Source organism: Theropithecus gelada, chromosome 11, assembly GCF_003255815.1.
Source record: "Theropithecus gelada isolate Dixy chromosome 11, Tgel_1.0, whole genome shotgun sequence".
In the NCBI taxonomy this organism is placed as follows: domain Eukaryota; kingdom Metazoa; phylum Chordata; class Mammalia; order Primates; family Cercopithecidae; genus Theropithecus; species Theropithecus gelada.
Window position 1 is genome coordinate 67,697,220 of NC_037679.1, and position 22,859 is coordinate 67,720,078.

The window sequence follows — 22,859 nt, forward strand, 5'->3', positions numbered from 1 at the left end:
CTGAACTTCCAAGAACACCAAATGATTTTTTCCAATCTGGGCTAAGAAGAGCTTTTGTTCAAACATAAAACAATTTTGAGGGGAATCTGGAAGCACTAGTACTAGTTGTTCTTAATTACATACTAAGAAGCTTCTTACTAAATGGCTTCTTTTTTGAAGTTAAAATTAAATAACCCTGGCTAAAAGTTAATAGCTATTCACCAGTATTCTTCAGTCAAGATATTTGACAATAATAATAAGCATTACTGCCATTTCCAGCTCAGCCCCAATAAATCTACAGCCTGAAAGTACCAGGGCTCAATATTTTTCTCTGGAACCTGAATGTCACTGAAAGAGCAACTGCCACCTATTTCCATCCTTTCTATCAAAACAAATAACAATGGCTAACACTTTTTAAGTACTTAAATTACATGCTAGGAACTGTCTCAAGACCTTGATAACTTGTCCCCTCATGACAACCTTTAAGATGTGGGAACTTTATTACCTTTCTTTTTTTTTTTTTTTTTTTGAGACGGAGTCTCGCTCTGTGGCCCAGGCTGGAGTGCAGCAGCGTGATCTCAGCTCACTGCAAGCTCCGCCTCCCGGGTTTCCGCCATTCTCCTGCCTCGGCCTCCCGAGTAGCTGGGACTACAGGCACCCGCCACCTCGCCCGGCTAGTTTTTTTGTATTTTTTAGTTTACTTTCTAAATAAAGAAGCTGAGGCACAGAGAAAGTCAAGAAGCAAAGATCTAAAATATCACTGACCAGCCATACTAGATTTGATAGGGAAAAGAAAATTTCCACTATGTCATGGGTTGTAAGAAAAGGCACACAAGTAATGTTTAAAATTATTGGCAACTGGCCATCAGAAACCGAGTTAATAAAAAATGATATTCTACAAGCAGCTGCTTCCTCTGGTTGTGATGTCACCATAAATCCTTAAAACAGAGGAAGTAGTATTCCACTGTAGCACAAGAGAAAAGCAATTGACTAAATATCTGTAAATATGTGAAGAGAGTATGGGGGTAGATGGCATTTTAAAGGTACACTGATTATTTGGCATGCTGGATGTTCACAAACACACAGTCAAGTATCAGCTATCCTGCTTTCAAGGGCTTATACCTCCAAATATCTTCTTACTCATAATCAGATCAAAACAAAAGCACAACAACATATTTGACCAAATCAGTATATGTTATTAAAAATGCAAAGCTGGCCACTTACAAACTGCTGAGGGCTCCAGTTCATGGAGATTAAAGGAAACCATACTAATAACGGACTTATATGGTAAAGACGAGGAAACATCATTCTGAAGACATTTTGCACTAGAACACCATTCTCATTCGTCCGCACGACACTCATTTATCATGTAGTGAATAAACCAAAGAATCTATGTATAATTAGCTAGATTGAGAGGGGCCATTCAGAAAGACATCCACTACATGTCATGGTGACAGCACAGCTTACCTGAACCTGTAAGCAGCAAATTTAAATGAATGCAGAGGCTGAAAGGAAGATGTACAAGAATTAAAGCCAGCTCTTAGATATCTTTTCAAACTAAAAAATGACTTATTTAAGAACCTCCCACCAATCTTCCAAGGCTTAGAGACAGAAAAACCTCACTTTACTAACATATCAGTCAACTATTTCATTAGGCATAAATGACCTCTGTTGCTTAATCTAGAATATTACTACTTTTCTGGCATGGAATTGAAGTAGTTTAGCTGAAAATGTAATAGCCATTTAGACTCTTTGCTTTAAATAAATATTGATTCACTGATTACTTACTCTTCTCAATCACATGCCATAGGATAGCTTTTATTGTATCTCTCTAGCTAAAACTCCAAATGATTGGGATTACTAGCATGTCAACCCAACAAGTGGCAAAAATGGCCAGCACCAAGTTTCCCAAAGGCTCTGGCCCAGAGCCAGTTCATAAACTCGTGGGACATTGGTGAAATAGGTCAGGACACTGGCCTGCAGACATTATTATCTGAAAGATCCAGTACAGCCTGCCCAGAGCCAAGCAACATGAGCTGAAAGGAAAATTCAGCTTCCAAAGCGTGTATACAGCTGGCACAAGGGAGAGGTGTAATGGCACAATTTCCACGTGGCTGGCCAGAGCTGAGGGTGATGTCTTTCAGCTTGTTCCAGCCAGCAACCTTCACCATGGCAGAAACCGTCCCAGATACAAGCACTATCATTTGCTTTGGGGAAAACACTTAAAAATCTTGAAGTAGCTAAAACACAGCCGACTTCCTGGAGACTGATACTTCAACAAAACCCACAGAGTTAGGCAACATTTCCTCCAATGGGCATTTTGCGGGGACAAGGGGAATGAAAATCAAAATGTAAGCATCAGTAAAAATATAACTTTATCAAATTGCTCTAAAAAGGAAAGTTCATAACTTAAATAACTTAGCAAAAAACATTCCTCTTTAGGCACACTAAATTCAACATAAACCTTAAGAAATATTTCTGGCCGGGCGCGGTGGCTCAAGCCTGTAATCCCAGCACTTTGGGAGGCCGAGACGGGTGGATCACGAGGTCAGGAGATCGAGACCATCCTGGCTAACACGGTGAAACCCCGTCTCTACTAAAATACAAAAAAAATTAGCCGGGCGAGGTGGCGGGCGCCTGTAGTCCCAGCTACTCGGGAGGCTGAGGCAGGAGAATGGCGTGAACCCGGGAGGCAGGGCTTGCAGTGAGCTGAGATCCGGCCACTGCACTCCAGCCTGGGCGACAGAGCCAGACTCCGTCTCAAAAAAAAAAAAAAAAAAAAAAAGAAATATTTCTATCAGCCTGTGCAACATGGCAAACCCTGTCCCTACAAAGAAATACAAAAATTAGCCAGGTGTAGTGGCATGTACCTGTAGTCCCAGCTACTCGGAAGGCTGAGGTGGGAGGATCACCTGAGCCCAGGAGGTCAAGGCTGCAGTGAATTATGATCGCGCCACTGCACTCCACCTTGGGTGACAGAGTAAGACACTGTTTCAAAAAAAATAATAACGCCAAGCACAGTGGCTCACGCCTCTAATCTCGGCACTTTGGGAGGCTGAGGCGGGTGGATCACTTGAGGTCAGGAGTTCAAGACCAGCCTGGCCAACATGATGAAACTCCATCTTTACCAAAATTACAAAAATTAGCTGCGCGTGATAGTGTGTGCCTATAGTCCCAGCAACTCAGGAGGCTGAGGCACGAGAATCGCTTGAACCTGGGAGGCAGAGGTGGCAGTGAGCCAAGACTGCGCCACTGTACTCCAGCCTGGGTGACAGTGAGACTCTGTCTCAATAATAATAATAATAATAATAATTTAATTAAAATTTAAAAAAAGAAAAAAGAAGAAATGATATTTCTTAGTTGTAAGGGCATTTCCTATCAATTTTACTGGAAAATCACAACAGCTTCCACTTATTAACAATGTATCCCCCACTTTTTTTTTTTTTTTTTGAGATGGAGTCTCCCTCTGTCATGCAGGCTGGAGTGCAGCGATACAATCTCAGCTCATTGCAACCTCCGCCTCCCAGGTACAAGCGAGTCTCCTGCCTCAGCCTTCTGAGTAGCTGGGATTACAGGCACACGCCACCAAGCCCAGGTAATTTTTGTATTTTTTTCACCATGTTGGCCGGGTTGGTCTCAAACTCCTGACCTCAGGTGATCCACCCACCTCGACCTCCCAAAGTGCTGAGATTACAGGCGTGAGCCACCATGCCCAGCCCAGTATATCTTATTTATCAATCTCACATCTCCTTCTAAAAAGGAATCCACATTTAAGAAGTACACTCATCCTACATATTGAGGGCAGTACTGAGTGCAGTAAAAAACTGTTAATGTACACAAACATGTACAGAAAATTCTGACAGATGCGTCTCAATAAAGTTCTGTGCTGGGGTGTGTTTTTAAAGCAGCTAGTGGTGTATTACACATGTACAGCAGTCATGTTCACCTTCCCAAACTCTCAAAATTCAACATTGAGAATTTTGCTTCCAATATGTCCTACATATTACAAAAGATCATTCAGAATGACTGTTTCTTCATGTAAGAATGATTCCTCACATAATTGTTTCTGACCCACACATTGGTTTGCGGTTGAAGACACTACCAATTGGTGTTAAAATGGATCAATCTAAGCCGGGCGCGGTGGTTCACACCTGTAATCCCAGCACTTTGGGAGGCCGAGGCAGGTGGATCACCTGAGGTTGGGAGTTGGAGACCAGCCTGGCCAACATGGTGAAACTTCATCTCTACTAAAAATACAGGATAGGCACAGTGGCTCACACCTATAATCCCAGCATTTTGGGAAGCTAAGGCAGGTGGATTACCTGAAGTCAAGAGTTTGAGACCAGCCTGGCCAACATGGTGAGATTCTGTCTCTACTAAAAATACAAAAATTAGCCAGGTGTGGTGGCACATGCCTGTAATCCCAGCTACTCAGGAGGGCTGAGGCAGGAGAATCACTTGAACCCAGAAGACGGAGGTTGCAGTGAGCCGAGATTGTACCGCTACACTCCAGCCTGGGCGACGGATTGAGACTCTGTCTCAGAAAAAAAAAAATTAGCTGGGCACAGTGGTGGGCACCTGTAATCCCAGCTACCTGGGAGGCTGAGGTGGGACAATTACTTGAACCCGGGAGGCAGAGTTTGCAGTGAGCTGAGTTCGTACCACTGCACTCCAGCCTGGGCGACAGAGCAAGAATCCGTCCCTGAAAAAACAAAAAAGATGGATCAATCTGCTAATCACTGGTTCCTGCAAGAAAGGAAATGTAATATTTTGTTAAAGTCACACAATGCTTTACCCAGCAGGCTTACTCTCTCTCATAACTAATGTATGTTTTCACAAAGTAATAAATTCCCATGGGGATAAAAAGTGACACACATTCACTCAAGTGATAAGTCAAATCAAATATTCCCCTTTAAGAAGCTCAAGGTATCCCACATACAATTTCTTTCAAGTTTGCATTCTGGAGTGCATCGTATAAACCCAAACCTTCCTAGGGTGCTGCATTCATACTGCTTTCTACACAGTTTCCCTTATCTAATCCAACTCAGGCAGCTGTCTCACTTCCAGTACTTTTCCAGCTCCTGATCCTCTATCCCTATTATCCAGACTGGTTACAATACCTGAAGATATAAGGGCCTAAGAGCCCCCACTCCATCCTGCGGAAGGCAAGCAAAGATATTATACATGACCTGACTCAAGGAACAGTTAAAGATTTCCACATTGTTCAAACCCCTACCTGATATTCATCTAAGTTTTCATTTTAGGAAAAAATGAGTATCAAAATCACTTTATGTGCCCAAATTTCAATCATAACTTATTTTAGGCTTTGGGTGATACATACTGAGAATTCTTCAACTCAGCAAGAAGGATGTTAAGTCACACATGTGCTCAGAAGTAGAGGAAGTTTTCAGCCCAAGCATAAGGACTCCATTCACACTGTGCAGAGTTCAAAGGAGTCAGAAGGATATCTATTGAAGTGGGTTTTCCATTTTTTTCAACTTCCTTTTTCTTATGACAGTATTATTTATGTGGATACATGTTTTGTTGGAATCTCTTAAGCCCCTGCTGCTCCACGGGGAGGAGCTAGAGCGATTGTGGTCATGGGACAAGGGGACAGCCACATAGAAATAAAACAGAGACTCAGCAGCAGACCAAAAAGATGGGCGCACACAATATATGACTTATGCACAGGCTGGTCCCTGAGAGTGACAGCTCATGGCCCAGGAATAAAACATTCTGAAGCGGCTTTACTTTAAGGGAACCAGAAACACCAACCCTGAGGTAAAAGGAGGTGCTCTGGAATAAACCCTTCAGATTGAGTTACCCTGTAAGGTAAGGTAAGCTAGAAACAAAAGCTGCTGGGGAAAGGGAGTATGGGCCTGTAGAGACTTCACCTGCCTGTGAGTGAAAAACAGCAGTCTTTTTGGACAGAAGTGAAAATGCCAAACAAATAATTTTAGCATTGCAGATCCTCTCTAAAAACTAGGTTTAACACTGAATAGACCATATTTTAAAATCAATTAAGAACCTGAGGGAAGTTATTGTAAAACTACAAACATTTTATTATCAGAAAGCAAAAACACAGAAAAGTTAACATTTCCTTACTCCACCTTGCCCAAATATGCGATAGCAACCAGAGTAGCTGTATTTCCTAACTTCCTGACTTAAAGAATTTATAAAGTGAAAACCTAATACTTTCTGCTCATTATTGCACACAAGTAATTCCATATGATGCTTCTGGGCTAAGAACAAATAAAAACTTAGAACCCAAGATGAGGCAGAATCTAGTTAAAGTAAAATTGAGCTGGAAAGCAAAAGTTGAAAAGCAAAAGAACTATAGATGTAAATGCAATATGGGAAATTAAAGCATTCAATATCAAATTAGAAAATAGAGAAACTGGTTGTCTAAGCCCTCATAGTAAGCAAATGACACTGGAGACTGATCTACTGAAACGCTCTGTGAATGCTGAAGAGCTCCAGGGCTAACCCTTCCCGTTGCAGCTCTGCACTGGTTTAATCCACAGGCCTCAGAATGAAAATCCACCCTCCTTGGAGATGAAAAATATAAAAATATTACAACCTTTTTTGGGGGGTGGGAGGCTAATGCCTTGGGCTCCATGATTCAGTCAGTTCACAAAAGCAAGAGGACTGTAGTATAGACTCAATTCAGCCAGCCAGAAATGAAACCCAAGTCACTGTTCCTCCAAGAAAGCAGACATGTTTTCCATCACACGCCCTCTCAGCTCAGTCTTCCCCGGACTCAACTCAGGTCCCATCCCTAACTGGCAAAGGTACTCAACTTAGCAGGAGCAGATGATTTGCTACATGTGGTTGTAAGGTGGCTTCTAGGCAAAACCATGACTGCAGAAATGTGTTCATGACACCTTCAGTTTATTTCAGAGTAATGTGTATTCAGATACCTTTCTTTACCAGAGATATAGCAGCTTTCCCAGACTGGGGTTACCATGTTTACACAGTGAGGGCTTCAGCTGGCAGCAATTGCTGGCCTGCTTAGCACAGACGGGCGCGCTCCACAAACCCAGGAAAGAGTTAAACGTTCTTTGCACTTGACTCAGTGGCTTCTCTTCACCACACACTCTCAGATCCCACCATTCTCTGAGCCACCCGTGCAGCCAATCAAAGCAAAGGAAGGAAATTATCCTGGCCGGCTGACAGCCACAGCGCTCTGATGGCCATATATGGTAAAAACCACTGTCAGAGCCCTGTCAGGCCTGCGGGCCGGCTGCTGTGGACATATCAGTGAACTGCAGCAGCAGGAGAAGCTGGCCAAGGAAACGCACAAAGGCTGCCTGCTCATCTCCAGGGGAGGGGGTGGGGTGGAAACCATCATCTGCCAGGGCACACACTTACAGTGAGTCACAGCCACTCACTGTCATCAAAAACAGCCCCGGGGTACATTGGGAAGTTCCTTCTGCCAGGACTTTGTGCTCCATTGTTAACTGGGAGTGAGCAGGGTGCCCACCCCACCCCTCTCAGCAAGACTGTGGAAAACACAGTCACAAGGAGAAAATGAAAAGGCCCTTCTGTGGCACTTCATGTGGTAATAAGGCCAGGCCGCGCTCGTGTGGCTGGCAGCTCGTGACATAATTTGGAAGTCATTGTTCTGCACCTGGTGCCCTCCCCCTGCATCCTCCATCCCTCCCAGTCCTGTCCCCCAGCTTTTCACAGCCCATACACTTGGCAGTTGAAGGTGCTCCAGGCATCAGACAGAATCTATTTCAGGATGCAGTGAATGGGCATCCCATGACATGTCAGGACACTGGCCGGCTCCGAACAAAATCCTCTGCCCCTAACACCAAAGCTACCAAGTGCCAAACGTCCACATCTGTACAAAGGGCTACCGGCACTGCCACTGTTGTCTAAAACAGAGTACCGCAATGTGTAGAAATGGAAATTGCCTGTCAGCAATGCACAGTAAGGCGGACATGCAGCCAATGCAAATCCAGCAGGTGCTGGCAGAGACTGCGGATCACACAGAAAAGCACCGTCAGGAGACTGCCATTCCCTCTCAAGTAGCCCATGAAAGAAGGCACTTATCAGCATGGCGCCTGGCACTTAAAGGAAGCCCGCAACAAATGTGAACTGCTGCAATTTCATCACTGCCACTGTGTCCTCACAAGGCATGGTATAGACCAAGTATTTTCCAAACCTAAGACAATTCTCTGAACTGACAGAATGAAAGACCTGACAAGTTACTGTTTTTGTTATTAAACTCTCTAATCCCAGAGAAAGAATGCAAAGGATTCAGTGTCCATTAGACTACAGTTTGTTTTTTTTTTGAGACAGAGTCTTGCTCTATCGCCCAGGCTGGAGTGCAATGGCATGATCTCGGCTCACTGCAACCTCTGTGTCCTATGTTCAAGCCATTCTCCTGTCTCAGCCTCCCGAGTAGCTGCAATAACAGGCATGTGCCACCATGCCCAGTTAATTTTTGTATTTTTAGTAGAGACGGGGTCTCACCATGTTGGCCAGGCTGGTCTCGAACTCCTGACCTCAGGTGATCCACCTGCCTCGGTCTCCCAAAGCGCTGGGACTACAGGAGTAAGCCACCGCGCCCGACTAGATCACAGATTCTATACCAAAAAAAAAAAAAAAAATTATTCACACTCAGAAAAAAAATTAAGAAAAATATACATGTACAAATCAAATAAGGATACAGCAACCTAAGTTCTAATCCACAAACAACCTCACGGTCTTAGACAACCACTCAATCTGAGTTCCAATTTCTACAACTGTAGAACAGAGGAATGATCCCACCCTACCAAGTGAAAAAATGGAGACACTGTTCATGAAGAGGACAATCCACGTACAATCTGCTGACATTCTGCAGTCTCATTTCTATGAAGGTGACAGAAGCCACTGCTTTTTCCTAAAGATGATATAAAGGAAAGATGCCACGCTGATCTAGTTATAACAAAGATCCTAAAATATAAAACAGTGCTTATTCTAATTCTTTTCCCCATAACAAGCAAGGAAAATACCAATTTTGCCAAATTCACACTGAAAGTGAAAGGGTCACGAAACGTAGGATTTTCTACTGAAAAGCTATCCTTTAGCTTCTTTTGACTCATAATGTTAGTTCACACTATGCATAAGTGATTTGCTTCCCTTCCAATCAAATATTCTATTTCTGCAATACTATAAAAATCCACCTAAACTAGAGATCCTGGAGTCTGAAGGAGGAACGTGCTGACCACCTACTTCTTTGCCCTCCTGGGGACAGAGCCCCTCTACTAACTTAACAGTTTAAAAGCTGGGTTGGCTCCTCTTCTGTTTCATCTTTAGCTCCTACACAGAGAAAAAAAACAAAACAAAGCCTGAATTCAAACTGAACCTTCTCTGTGATGTCTTCCTTACCTCCTAAGCCTAGGGTGAAACTGATCTCTCACACTCCAGTGCTAAAGCACTTCACGCACAAAGCAGCCCCCTGGAGAGATCAAGCACAGTTATTGAAGCTTCTTAAAAGCCTGGCTGGGCGTGGTGGCTCACGCCTGTAATCCCACTTTTGGAGGGCAAGGCAAGAGGATCACTTGAGATCAGGAGTTCGAGACCAGCCTGGCCAACACAGTGAATCTCTGTCTCTACTAAAAATATAAAAATTAGCCAGGCGTGATGGTACGCACCCATAGTCCCAGCTACTCATGAGGCTAAGGCAGGAGAACTGCTTGAACCTGGGAGGTGGAGGTTGCAGTGAGCAGAGATCGCACCACTGCACTCCAGCCTGGGAAACAGAGCAAGACTCTGTCTCAATTTAAAAAAAAAAAAAAAGCAAAAACCCACCACAGGTCCCTGCACATGCAGGCACTAAGGAATGAGTATGTGAATGAATGAATGTGATTTTTCTGAAGTATTGTGTTAAGTTTCACAAACATTTAAGCAATAGTTAGCTCTTTATATGTGCTCTGGTAATATTACTGATAGTATTTTTCAAAATCTCAATATGTAATAAGTTCATTGTAAAAAAATATTTTTAAGTGCAGGTAATTATAAAGAAGAAAATAAAACATCACTTTTAGTCCCATCCATGTTAACACTGCACATTCTTTCCTGAAAACTAATAACACAATTGAAGTTAAGTATGAGATAATGACTATGATCTTATAACACATTTTTTTAGGTTATATGAAGGCATCATGGAATACAGGATAACAAAATCTTGCCACATAACATAACTTTCTCTTGCTATTGCAAGGAATCCCTCAATTATTCACTTAGGACTTAAGAATGTTTATATCTATATAGATATTATATTTCTATGTAGATTTTTGTTTTAAAGGCTAGGTGGAAATACAGTGTTCAAAACTACCAGAAAGCCTTTTAGGTCATTGTGAATTACTCATATATGAATTGTGTGAACTAACATTATGAGTCAAGTAATACAGTCTAAGAATATATGTATTAGTTATCAAATGCTGATTAACAAGTTATCCTAAAATTCAGCTGATTAAGACAATAAACATTTATTACAGAGTTGCTGAGGATCAGGAATTCAAAAACAGCTTATGTGGGTGGCTCTGGCCCCGGGTTTTTCATGAGATAGTGTCAACCAGGGCTGCAGTCACCTGATGGCTTGACTAGGGCTGCAGGATCTACTTTCAAGATGGCTCATCGCTTGGTTGGTTAAGTTGGTGCTGGCAGTCGTCAGGAGGTCCTATGGACCTTGCCACAGAGCTGCTGGAGTATCCTCACAACATGGCAGCTCCAAAAGAGACAAAGCAGAAGCCAGTGAGCTTTTATAACCTAGTCTCAGAATTCACACTCCATCAATTCCATCATACCCTGTGGTTACACAGGCCAGCTCTATTCAATGTGGGAGGCCACCTACCACAATATAGTAAGGCAAGTTTTTGGAGAGCCTGCACAAAAGCCTACCACATACATAGCCACCTAGTTTGCATCCTCTATCCAAGTGAGTACAGAGATCAAGAGCAAATAATTCTAACCACTCCCTCCATCTGTTAAGTGAATAATAATTTTAATAATGTGATAACACAGCCTGTGGTACCAGTGGTATGAAGAAGCAACTAAGATAACCCAATGGATGAGTTCCTCTGTTTCAGTAAATAATCAAAGGCAACATCTGAGCTGGATACTGAACAGTAAGAAGAGACCACCAAGTAGCATCGTTAGTGGAATACTGACTGAAATGAATCAAGATCTCTTCCTCAACAAACATGACAGAAACATTCTAAAGCAGCCCTCATCAACCTAGGTTCTATAAGACATTAAAGTCCTAATGCCCTAATATATGCTATTATAGGCAATGAGCTCTTTTCCATCCTATGCATCTAGAAGACTGGCTATGTATCATCCTTGGGAGAACTAAAAAAAACAGTCACTCAAATGATTTTCTGTAGAGCTAAATTCTTTCATAAAACCCTAGATGAAAAACTGCAACATGAGTTGAAAAACGGTTCACAGACATAAATAAAGCAAGATCCCAAATATTCCCATACACAGTTCCTAAAATAAATGGGAGAAACACAGTTGTGTATAAGAAAGTACCACACAGCTACAACAAAGGAGCTCATGGGAGAGAGGAAGAGATCATGATCCAAAAAACTAAGAGACCTGGCCATACCCATCCTATCCTGGCCAGAGCAGTGCTCTTGTCCCAGGCAGTTACTGTGAGGGTGAAATCAGCTATCACTCCGATTCACCAAAGTTGCTTCACAGTACTTCACAATACTCAAGGAAGGAAGGGAGAAATAAAGCAATTTGGGAAGACAGGAGCCATCTAGTTTGCATCCTCCACCCAAGAGAATGTCAAGAGATCTAGAGCATATAATTCGTACTGATTCCTCCCACTCTTACTTGTTTAAGGCAGGATTTACAGGCTTGTTGTGATTTGAAGTGTGTGTGTGTGTGTGTGTGGTGGGGGGAGGCGAGGGGTTGTATGTGTGTCTATCCAGAAACACTGGTGTGTATGAGCCTCCACGGTTCACAATAGGGAGGGAATGCCTCAGTTCTATCTACATCACGAGTGTGGCTGCTCCACAAAGGAAAGGCTTATTCATGCCAACGTGGTAGATTACACAGAGGGCTGAAAACCTGTGTGCTCTTGAGACAAGGCAGCTTGTGCAGTTGTGGCAAGAAAAAAAAGTATCCCTCATAGCCAAAACCACAAAGCTAACTTGTGTTCAGCAAGACTGCTATTATTCATCCTCTGAAGGACTAAAGAATAAGTAAATGCACCAAGCCACACCTTGAAAAGTCATGGCAGAGTGGCAAGCCACAGCTTGATGGAAGCATTACAAAAGAGAGTGAGAATCACGTGTGCTAATCTAAATCACCCCACCTCAGGACTGAGGACTTTCCATATTCCTCCAGCAGCAACCGCTTCAAAAATCCCACTTTCCCTAATAAAACCTTCCTAACAAAAAACCTGATAAACCATACGCTTAAAATAAGCATACATTCATTCTTAAGCATGCTGCTTGCTGCATGTGTGTGTGTGTGTCTTTGTATATGCATGGGCTTTGATGTATTTATCCCTATTACTCTTTTCACTTCAGATGTTGAGTCCTAGAAGACAGAGACCATATCTAACTTATTTTACATTCTCCCAGAATCTAACCACAAGCCTCATGAGGTTGCAATAATAAGCCTTATTTACTGCTGACACTAAATAGCTTTCAAAAGAAATTCATGGAAAACCATGTTTTCAAATGGGAGCCTTTCTGAAAGGGTCATAATCCACCTTAATTCCAACATGTACATATTCAATATTATTATGTACAGAGTCCCAAATGCATCACCAAAGCTAACTTGCCTGTCTATAACCAGAAACAAAAAAGGGAAAACATTCTCAGAAGCCCATGAGGTAACTATTAAAAGCCATACCCACCTCTTAAGGTTCATGTTTAAAATTATCCCAGGCTGTTATCAACATGTATTGGAGCCTAACACACATCTAAACATCATTGCTATCTTCATATTATAACCGGGAATTTAGTTTTTCTTTGCCTTTAAACCAAAGCGACACCTCATGATAGAACTATTTCATAGTTGCCAAGACACTAAAGTTATAGGAGTCTCTTTTCCAGGGTAAAGAGCCCTAGTATTACAAAGCCCTGTACTGAAAAGGGATTAATGGGTTCACCGTGTAGTTGGAGTCCCCATCATATTTCTTCTTCGAGGCTGTACTTTTAACGAGGAGACAAACACCTCAGTGCCAGCAATCTGCTAGGACGCTTTCTTAGACATAAGCTCCTGAAGGGCACAGGTACTGGCACACAGCATGTACTCAGCTTATAGACAATCAAACCAACTAATCACATATGAAGACTCACTCATATTGTATAAACAATCAAATATCAGCTGTAAAATGTATAACCATTATTCAAATATTCATGACTATACCAAAACTATAAGGTAGATATCAAGAAGGCAGTCAGCCCCATAGAGAAATGTAGGTTTTCTGATAACATGGAAGATGGTTCTATTTTCTACCAGCTACTGATGCCTGGTAACCAGCCAGCATCTCAGGTAGGAATAGCAACTCAGAAGAAAAGAAAGGCAAGTGTCACCTGACGCTCCAGGGCTCATGTGCCAAGCCCTGCCACAGCAGATCCTTCTGAGAATTACCCAGGCACACACAATTACCCTTATGACACAACTGTCATAAGGGACCACAGGACCACTCCTCTTTGCTGGGCTCAGCTTTGCCTTAGTGAAAAAGCAGTCAGGAGTAAAAAGGCATCTACTTTCCAAAGTTATACACTGAATTAGGGGGACAAAAATGGAACAAATGTGTTTGCTGAATTTTGAGTACACACCAGCTGCATTGGAAATCACTTCATAGCTGAGAACCATGGGAGGTGAGAAGCATTTCTGACATCATCTAGAATTACCAAGGCAGAAAATAACTTTTTTTTTTGAGATGGAGTCTCGCTCTGTTGTCCAGGCTGGAGTGCAGTGGCATGATTTCAGCCCACTACAAGCTCTGCTTCCTGGGTTCACGCCATTCTCCTGCCTCAGCCTTGCGAGTAGCTGGGACTACAGGCGCCTGACACCACACCTGGCTAATTTTTTTTGTATTTTTAGTAGAGATGAGGTTTGACCATGTTGCCCAGGCTGGTCTCGAACTCCTGACCTCAGGTGATCCACCCGCCTCGGCCTCTCAAAGTGCTGGGATTACAGGTGTGAGCCACTGCGTCCGGCCAGAAAGTAACTTTTATACACAGCTGCTTATGTTATAGAGAGAGAAATGGAGGAGCGGAAGGATAAAGAGACACATCCACGTCCCACTACAAGTCAGTGACTGAGCCAGGACTGAACTCCACAGCTCATCAATTCCCAGATTTGTGATCTTTCCTCTATGCCACACTACCACTAAGAGCTAAACACACACACTATAATACACAAAAATCTCACACAGTATATGTGAACCTATCAATTACAGAAACCCAAGTATTGATCTTATTTCCAATAGTTGTCACAGGGCTTAGTTTATACCAATGTCACCTCCTCTAAAACAAACTAATATTTAAGGAGCAAAGCTAGACAGAGAGTATTATAGCCTGGGAAAGACCCTTGAGGCTTCTCTAAAAAGCAAAACCTCATCTAAACATGACAATTTATAAAGCAACTTATTCTATCCTAGTTCCCGCAATGCTGGTTAAAGAACGAAATACAAGGACATATTCATTAAGTGTAGGTCATTGAATGCAAGGGAAAACCAAATCATAAGATCAGTTAGCTGGGGCACTGCATACAGGTCTCCCTCAAATGGGTAAGTGAAACTCAGTTTCTCATGGTTTGTAAAAGCAAAGACACAGAACCTTTGTGGATGTGAAAGTTGAAATGAGATGTCTGAATTCAGAGGAAGATTAGCCATTCATTATGTCTATTTTGTGCTTCTTAATTGGCTTGTTCCAATTCTTTGAAGGAAAAAAAAATGTCTTACATTTATCCCTCAGTCTATAAAAGGGGAAATAAAAAACTCGTAACTCCAAAACAGATCATTGTGCTCCAGTGTCTGACCTTAGCTGACAAGCTATGGCTATCTTCTCAGTTGGCTGCCATAAAGCCTACCAGTAAAATGTCAGATTTCCAAATGTCCCTTGCTCTTGGGGAAGGAATAAGCTAAAACAATGTGGAGACCAAATCCAACTGGCCTTGAGTTCAAATCCCCACTCCAAAACCAGATTAAGAACAGTTATAACAGTGTCGTATACTTATTTGCCACTGAACAACAATTTTTTGAACAGAAATAAAAGTATCCAAAGAGAAAATAAATTTTCAACTTAATGAAAAGATTCATCTTCGCCAATAAGAAGGTACATTTGAAAACACATATCAAATTTGTTCCCCAAAGGCACCCATCTCCCTTCTTTGGTTAGGAGATGGTTCTACTGTGTTAGCTATCTGGCCACTGAAGTAAAAATTAGATGTTATAATAAAACAAGTTAGTCACCAGCATCTCTGAAACAAAAGTCCAAGAGAATTGGACATTTTCCCAATGAGAGTTTTCCCAAGGAAAAAACATCAACACACAATGGGAAACAACCCTTTGACAGAAATTCACTTTATTGTAACCACTCTCAGAATCATACGGTCCATTGTGATGAGATGCACCCTGAATATAAGGGGCTCAGACACAGCAGGGATCCACTTCCCCTGCTGTTTTCAGCAGAGTGGAAACAGCTGTCATACGACTCAACATCTGCATCCTCACCAGCATCAAGTCCTTATCATTGGAGCTCAGGACTCACCAAACTCACTTTCCTCCTAAAAGCTAACCAGAAAACAACTGTTTCTAGGCCCTCTTCACAGCTTTTTTTCTTCATTACTTGCAATTCTGGGATTTGCTGATAAAGTAACTACAGATTTTGATCTGCCATATTCATGATTGGTCAGCAAGTGCACAAAATTCCTATCTAATCTCCCACCTGGAAGCAGGCTTTCTGGGAGGATAAAGGAAGGAAGAGGGCTTGGAACCCCACTGAAGTTGAAGAACACATAGAACCATTCTCAGTAAAGATCCGTTACTTCTCCCACTTGTTAACACTGTTTAAATCCTATGCTGAAACTTATTATTGTCCAGAATTGAAATCTGTATTGAGGACATTTTCTTGAGTTTTTGTTCCATTTCCTACTCAAAAAAAAAAAAAAAAAGAAAGAAAGAAAGAAAGAAAAAAGAAAAGAAAAAGGGCTCATCCTTATGACTTCACAAAAAAGAGAATATTATCTTACAAATTTCTGCCCATTTGAAAATGTAACTGTTTTTAAAACTTTACTTTGGAGTAAAAGCCTGTTTTTAAAATTGCACTCTAAAAGAAAAATTTTTGTGAAAAGCAGATGATTAAGAATGCAATCTTAAAATTCCTATGCCTGCCCATGCTCACAACATCATTATAATAATGTTTTCATCCACAGAGGGCATCCCTAGAACAGAGGTCACTACTCTATTTAATGATCCTCTGTTAGAGGAAAACTGATGTGGTTAGTAAGGCATGTGGAACTTAACCTCAATTACATCAGAGTCTAATGGTTTCACAAATACAATTCTTAGTGAACTGTCAATCTATTAAGGAAAAAATATGGAGACTATCAGAGGGTGTCTACCAGAATGGAAGATCAAATTACCTACCTTGTGCAGAGGGAGGACAAGGAACGCTCCTCCCCCACTTGCCTCTATGATTATGGCAACAAATCTGGGATTGACAGCACAAAAGGAACTATCCCAGGTCACACGAGAAACCCGGATGTCATCATAGCACTGGTCATTTTTCACCGCTTGCCCAAATACATGCCGAAACTTGCTCTGTCGTACCACTCGCCTCATTGTGTCTGCAAAGGAAGAGTGAGAATTATGTTAGAATTGTGCACCAAACTGAAAAGCTTTACTTTTACAAATGAAACGTTCCAAGTAGGAAAAACAGAATGGTATGGCATTTTGTCTGCTCTCCTAAAAAGTAGCCAAATTGCAATCCAAATTTCTTTTAGCAGCACATATCCGGAGACAACTGCAAAATGCGTCAGGGAAAGAATTACAAAGAAATGAAAAATTCCTAATTCAAGATCCAGAAACAGCTCATCAGTTTTAATTTCAATGGAAAGCTTAAGGGAAAGAATTAAAGAAAATAAGCCTTTCAGGGTTGGGTGGGAGCTGACAAATAACGCGCTTCAACCCTTCCCCTTTTATAGATAAGAAAACTCCAAAGTGAAATTCGCTGGTAGAGGTGAGGCTGAAGAAAGCCGAAAAACAAGTTATAATTTTGTGGCTTTGTCCTCAGCCTGCCAAGGTAATTTTTCAGATTGTAAACATTTTCCCTACACATCAACACTCTGCTGTCTGAGAATTATATCTATTCCCCAGAGTGTTTCAACAAGAATAACTATGGGAGGAATTCAAAGACACAGCCATCACCCTTGACTTCAAAAGCCTTCTAATCTCCGTTTAACACAGACGTAATAATCAGAGCAACTCACTACACCAAACCGCCTAGTGCTAAGTGGTACACAGTGAGAAACAGGAAAAGTCAGCCTAAAGCAGCCTAACGGGTAAGAGCCAGGTCTGGGAAAAGCAGAGCAAAAGTATTTAAATGGAAAGCAATGTGATCAAAGTGATGTTTAGGGTGACAGCAAATGTGGTAGAAGCACACTGGACGGCTTAGACAGGAACAAGCTCAAAGCCAGGTACTGGGCTAGGAAGCTATTTGACAGTAAACCAGACTTGAGGAAGGCCTGAAGTGATACAGTAGTAACAGTTGGGACCGAGGAAAGGAAAAATGCAGGGGCTATTGTGGAGGGGAAACAAAACCAGGCTGGGTTTTCACTGAGCTGATCATCCACCACAGCCACTTCCCTAGTAAACCAGGGCTCTGAAGGGGAGGGGAGGTGACACAGAGCTAGGTTCCTAGGCTGCCTTATGTGTCATTTCAGACTCCAAATTCCACTAAATTGCCTGATAGACACTGACAGCTTTGTGCTTTCGGATCACCAGGCCCTCCCTGATTAAGATTTCCTAGACTGCACCCAATGTAATTTTCCTATGTGCTACTGCAGGACATTGTGTTCATGTTGGTTAGATAGAAGGATCCTGGATAAAAATCTAAGTGGAAATGGAACATGCTTCAACATCGACAACTCAGCTGAAAATCAGATCCTCATATACAGAGGAGAGCTAACACCTGTCCATTCATGCCAGACAGGACACATGGTGGGCTGTTGCTAATTCTTCTCCTCTAATTCCCTTCCTCATGGCCCTGAGCCCACTGCTAAATGCAGAGACGAATTTATTTTTGCCAGAGTCTCTTACCCTTCCAAGGCATGTGTGAAAGTGGCCTCTCTCCAATGCTGGGGGCATGTAGCTGGGCTGAAGTAACAGACCCTTGGCAGGCAATTGAGCATCCATGTTCCTCAGCCCAGCTGTTATTGCCTGACTTTCCCAGTTGACTACCAGGGCCATATATTTTGAGTCTTTGGTAGAGGAGATGGCAAATGATATGCGGCCAGGGTCCTTCATTTTGGAATCAGTTTGAATACTTCTTAAGCGTAAGATAAGACAGCTTCCGTGAGGTGGTGAAAAGCAAAAGGAAAGCACATCTATACAAAAGCCAACGTACAGCCAACTGGTCTCGGGATCCACTTTCCCACACAACCATCTGCAACCATCTGTACAAGTTATAGAAGCTGCAATCCCCACAAGCATCTTCAAGCAAGTGTTTCAAAAGTTAATGTAGAAGAAAAAGGATTGCACCATGCCAGAATTAACATCCTTCATAAATAAAACGTTCTTACAAATTCATACAATTAAAACCCAACAGAAAATTAGGCAAAGGATATGAAGAAGTAATTTACAAAAGAAACACAAACAGCACTTATCTCCTTCCTAAAATCCTAATAAAATGAAAGCAGGGAAAAACTTGAAAGGACAAGAGGACTGGAAAAGAGCTTACAAGAGAGCAAATGTGACAACAAACTTTTGAAGATGGAAAGCTGTCATGCACATGTAACTGACAGAAGTGTGAGTGTCCTCTATTCAGCTGAGTCTCAGGAGGAGCTCACAAAAAGGACATCAAGGCCCACTGTGAATCCCCAGAACACTCTAAGGAGAAATTGTGTCTCCAAAGACAGGGATGTGGGAGGGGGCTGCAGAGAAAATGACTGAAAGCCTGAATTAGGAGCAGCTGGACACCCAGATCCGCTCCATTCAGGGCTGCACAACCAGGCAATTGGCCTGCCCTCTCCCCAGCAGAAGCCAGGATAGGCCTGACTGTAGGCCCTGGACTGGATGACACCCAGCACAGGTGTGAACAGGTGCCTCACTGACAGCCTGGTTCTATACAGTGGGGCCCCCAACCCCTTGTCGCTCCTGGCTCCCAAGATATCACCTGCCCCACCCAACAACAGATCAGACATCACTGCCCTCAGTGAGGTCCACCATTCAATGTGCCCCTCCACCCACACAGGCATAAGGTCAGCTTTTAGAACCTCACTTTTAAATGTGAATGGATATTTGAGGAAGGCCTCTTACTTGAAAAAGAGACAATTTTTCCTCTTCACTCAAATAGGCCAGATACCCTCTAACCTCACAAAAATATGAACATTAATATAAATATTTAAAATGCTTTGTCTTCACTGAAAGATACTATACAAATCTTCTGGCTGACATACATACTAAACTACCTTAAAAAGTGATTTCCACCAGGCGCAGTGGCTCACACCTGTAATCTCAACACTTTGGGAAGCTGAGACGGGCGGATCAGGAGATCAAGACCATCGTGGCCAACATGGTGAAACCCCATCTCTACTAAAAATACAAAAATTAGCTAGGCGTGGCAGCAGGCGCCTGTAATCCCAGCTACTCAGGAGGCTGAGGGAGGAGAATTGCCTGAACCTGGTAGGCAGAGGCTATAGTGAGCCGAGATGGTGCCACTGCACTCCAGCCTGGGCGACACAGAAAGATTCCAACTCAAAAAAAAAAAAAAAAAGTTATGTCCATATTATGCAAACTTATTTTTGTCCTAAATACATGTGGACAGAATGATATAAAAGTTCTTTTGCTACAATCACAGAGTAGAATGTTAGCTATAGAGCAGAGAGAGTAGGAAAAGTCAGTGCTTCCACAGTGCTGTGCTAAGTCAGGCATCTCTAAGCGGAGCTTGAAGGGCAGCGTGAGCCCATTCACTTCCAAGGTCAAATCTGATCTGGGCTCAGCTGTGTACATGTGGCATAGCCGCTTTTCTTGCACAGAATGTCTCAGGCCCTCCAGGCACACAATAGAGAATAGCAATTAAGAGAGCAAACTCCAGAGTCAGACAGCCTTGTAAGTGAGAAGCACAGCTGTACTATTTACTTCCTGGCCATGGTACAGTACAGCAAGTCACTAAATCTCCATTAAGTGTTAATTCCTCTATCCAAAAATGGGCATAATGCATATAAAGTTGAAGTGATCATTAAATGATCAATTGGTGATGGGATGGTGGCAGGAGATTCTTATGCTGTAATAGTACCTTGTACGGTTAAATACACAAAATTAATCACTCAATAAATACTAGCTACTACTGTCATCCTAGTAACTGACATAAGATAATCTGGATTCAAATCCGAGCTCTGCAACATATTAGCAAATTACTTAACCTCTCTGAGCCTCAGTTTCCCATCCACAAAATGAAGGGAATGATACCTATAATAAGAATGCAGGCCGGGCATGGTGGCTCCCAGCACTTTGGGAGGCTGAGGAAGGCAGATCACTTGAGGTCAGGAGTTCGAGATCAGCCTGGGCAACATGGTGAAACCCAGTCTCTACTAAAAATACAAAACTTAGCCAGGAGTCCCAGCTACTAGGGAGGCTGAGGCATGAGAATTGCTTGAACCTGGGAGGCGGAGGTTGCAGTGAGCCGAGATCACGCCACTGCACTCCAGCCTGGGCGACGGAGCAAAACCTTGTCTCAAAAAAAAAAAAAAAAAAGAATATAAACCAACCGCAGACAAAGAAAGCCCAGACCCAGATGACTTCACTGCTAAAGTCTATGAAACATTTAAAAAATACCAATTACTCACAAATTTTTTCCAAAGATAGAGAAGGGAACACTTCCAAACTAATTGTATGAGGCCAGTATTATCCTGTTACCAAAACCAAACAAAGACATCTCAAGAAAATTACAGACCAATATCTCTTATGAATACAGATGGAAAAAATCCTCAACAATACCAGCAAACCAAATCAAGCAACGTAGAAAAAGAATTAGAATTATACACCACAATCAAGTGGGATTTATCCTAGAAATGCAAGGTTGGGTCAACATCTGAAAATCAATTAATGTAACACATTATATCAATAGAAGAAAAAAAATCACACAATTATCTCAGACACAGAAAAAGCATTTGAGGCTGGGCACAGAGGCTTATGCCTATAATTCCAACACTTTGGGAGGCTGAGGCAGGGGGATTACTTGAGGTCAGGAGTTCAAGACCAGCTTGCTCAACATGGTGAAACCCTGTCTCTACTAAAAATATAGAAATTAGCCAGGTATGGTGGTGAGCACCTGTAATCCCAGCTACTCAGGAGGCAGAGGCAGGAGAATTGCTTGAACCCGGGAAATAGAGGTTGCAGTAAGCTGAGACAGTGCCACTGCACTCCAGCCTGGGCAACAGAGTGAGACTCTGAATCAAAAAAAAAAAAAAAAAAAAAAGCATTTGACAAAATTAAATACCCTTTCATGACAAAACACTCAAGAAACTAGGAATAGAAGGGAATTTCCTCAACCTGATAATGAGCATCCATGAAAATACCACAGCTAACTCAATATTCAATGGCGAAAAGATGCCTTCTCCCTGAGATCAAGAATAAGACAAGCTTGACCACCCTTGCCACTTCTACTCAGGATTGTAGTACAGGTTCTAGCCAAGGCAATCAGGCAAGAAAAAGGAATAAGAGACATTCAGATTGGAAAGAAGTAAAACTATTTCTGTGTGCAGAAGACATGATCTTATATACAGAAAATCCTAAGGAATCCACTAAAAAAACTAGTAAGTTCAGTAAGGTTGCAGGATACAAGATTAATATACAAAAATCAACCTTTTTTTTTTTTTTTTAGATGGAGTCTTGCTCTGTCACCCAGGCTGGAGCACAGTGGTGCAATCTCGGCTCACTGCAACCTCCGCCTCCAGAGTTCAAGCGATTCTCCTGTCTCAGCCTCCCGAGTAGCTGAGACTACACCACACCCGACTAATTTTTTTATTTTTCGTAGAGATGGGGTTTCACTATGTTGGTCAGGCTAATCTCGAACTCCTGACCACAGGTGATCTTCCTGTCTTGGCCTCGCAAAGTGCTGGGATTACAGGCATGAGCTACCATGCCTAGTTGTATTTTTACAAACCCAGAAGAAACAATCCAAAAATGAAATTAAGAAAACAATTCCACTCACAATAGATTAGAAATAAAATACTTAGAAATAAACTTAATCAAGGAGGTGAAAGACTCGTACTCTGAAAACTCAAAACACTGTTGAAAGAAATTAAAGACACAACTGAATGAAAAGAAATTCCAAGTTCAAAAATCAGAAGACTTAGTGTTGAGATGGCAAGATTCCCCAAACTAAGATATAGATTTAATGCAATCCCTATCAGACTCCCAGATGAATTATTTGTAGAAATGAATGAAGGTATTGCAAGGGTTCCAAAAATACCCAAATGACCCTGGAGGGAAAAAAGAGAACAAGTTAGGAAGACTCCTATTTCCTGATTTCAAAACTTACCTCACTACAAAGCAACAGTAATCAAGACAGTGTGGTACTGGAATAAGGATAGACATTTATATCAATGGAAAATAATTCAAGTCCAGAAGTAAACTCATACATCTTTGGTCAACTGATTTTCTTTTTTTTTTTTTTTTTTTTTTTTTTTTT

General features: G+C 42.0%; 1 protein-coding gene across 6 annotated transcripts in view; it reads right to left on the reverse strand.

Moving 5' to 3' along the window:
• The window catches only part of CORO1C (coronin 1C), an 88,644-nt gene that overhangs the window by 40,668 nt on the left and 25,117 nt on the right, over positions 1-22,859 (reverse strand). For 4 of the 6 annotated variants that reach the window (XM_025401191.1, XM_025401190.1, XM_025401194.1 and 1 more), the window contains exon 2: positions 16,595-16,794. In XM_025401191.1, coding sequence (XP_025256976.1) covers positions 16,595-16,794 — 200 coding nt within the window. Of the gene's footprint in view, positions 1-11,814; positions 11,852-16,594; positions 16,795-18,265; positions 18,542-22,859 lie in introns of those variants that run through there. The other 2 variants (XM_025401192.1, XM_025401195.1) reach the window with 2 other exon arrangements.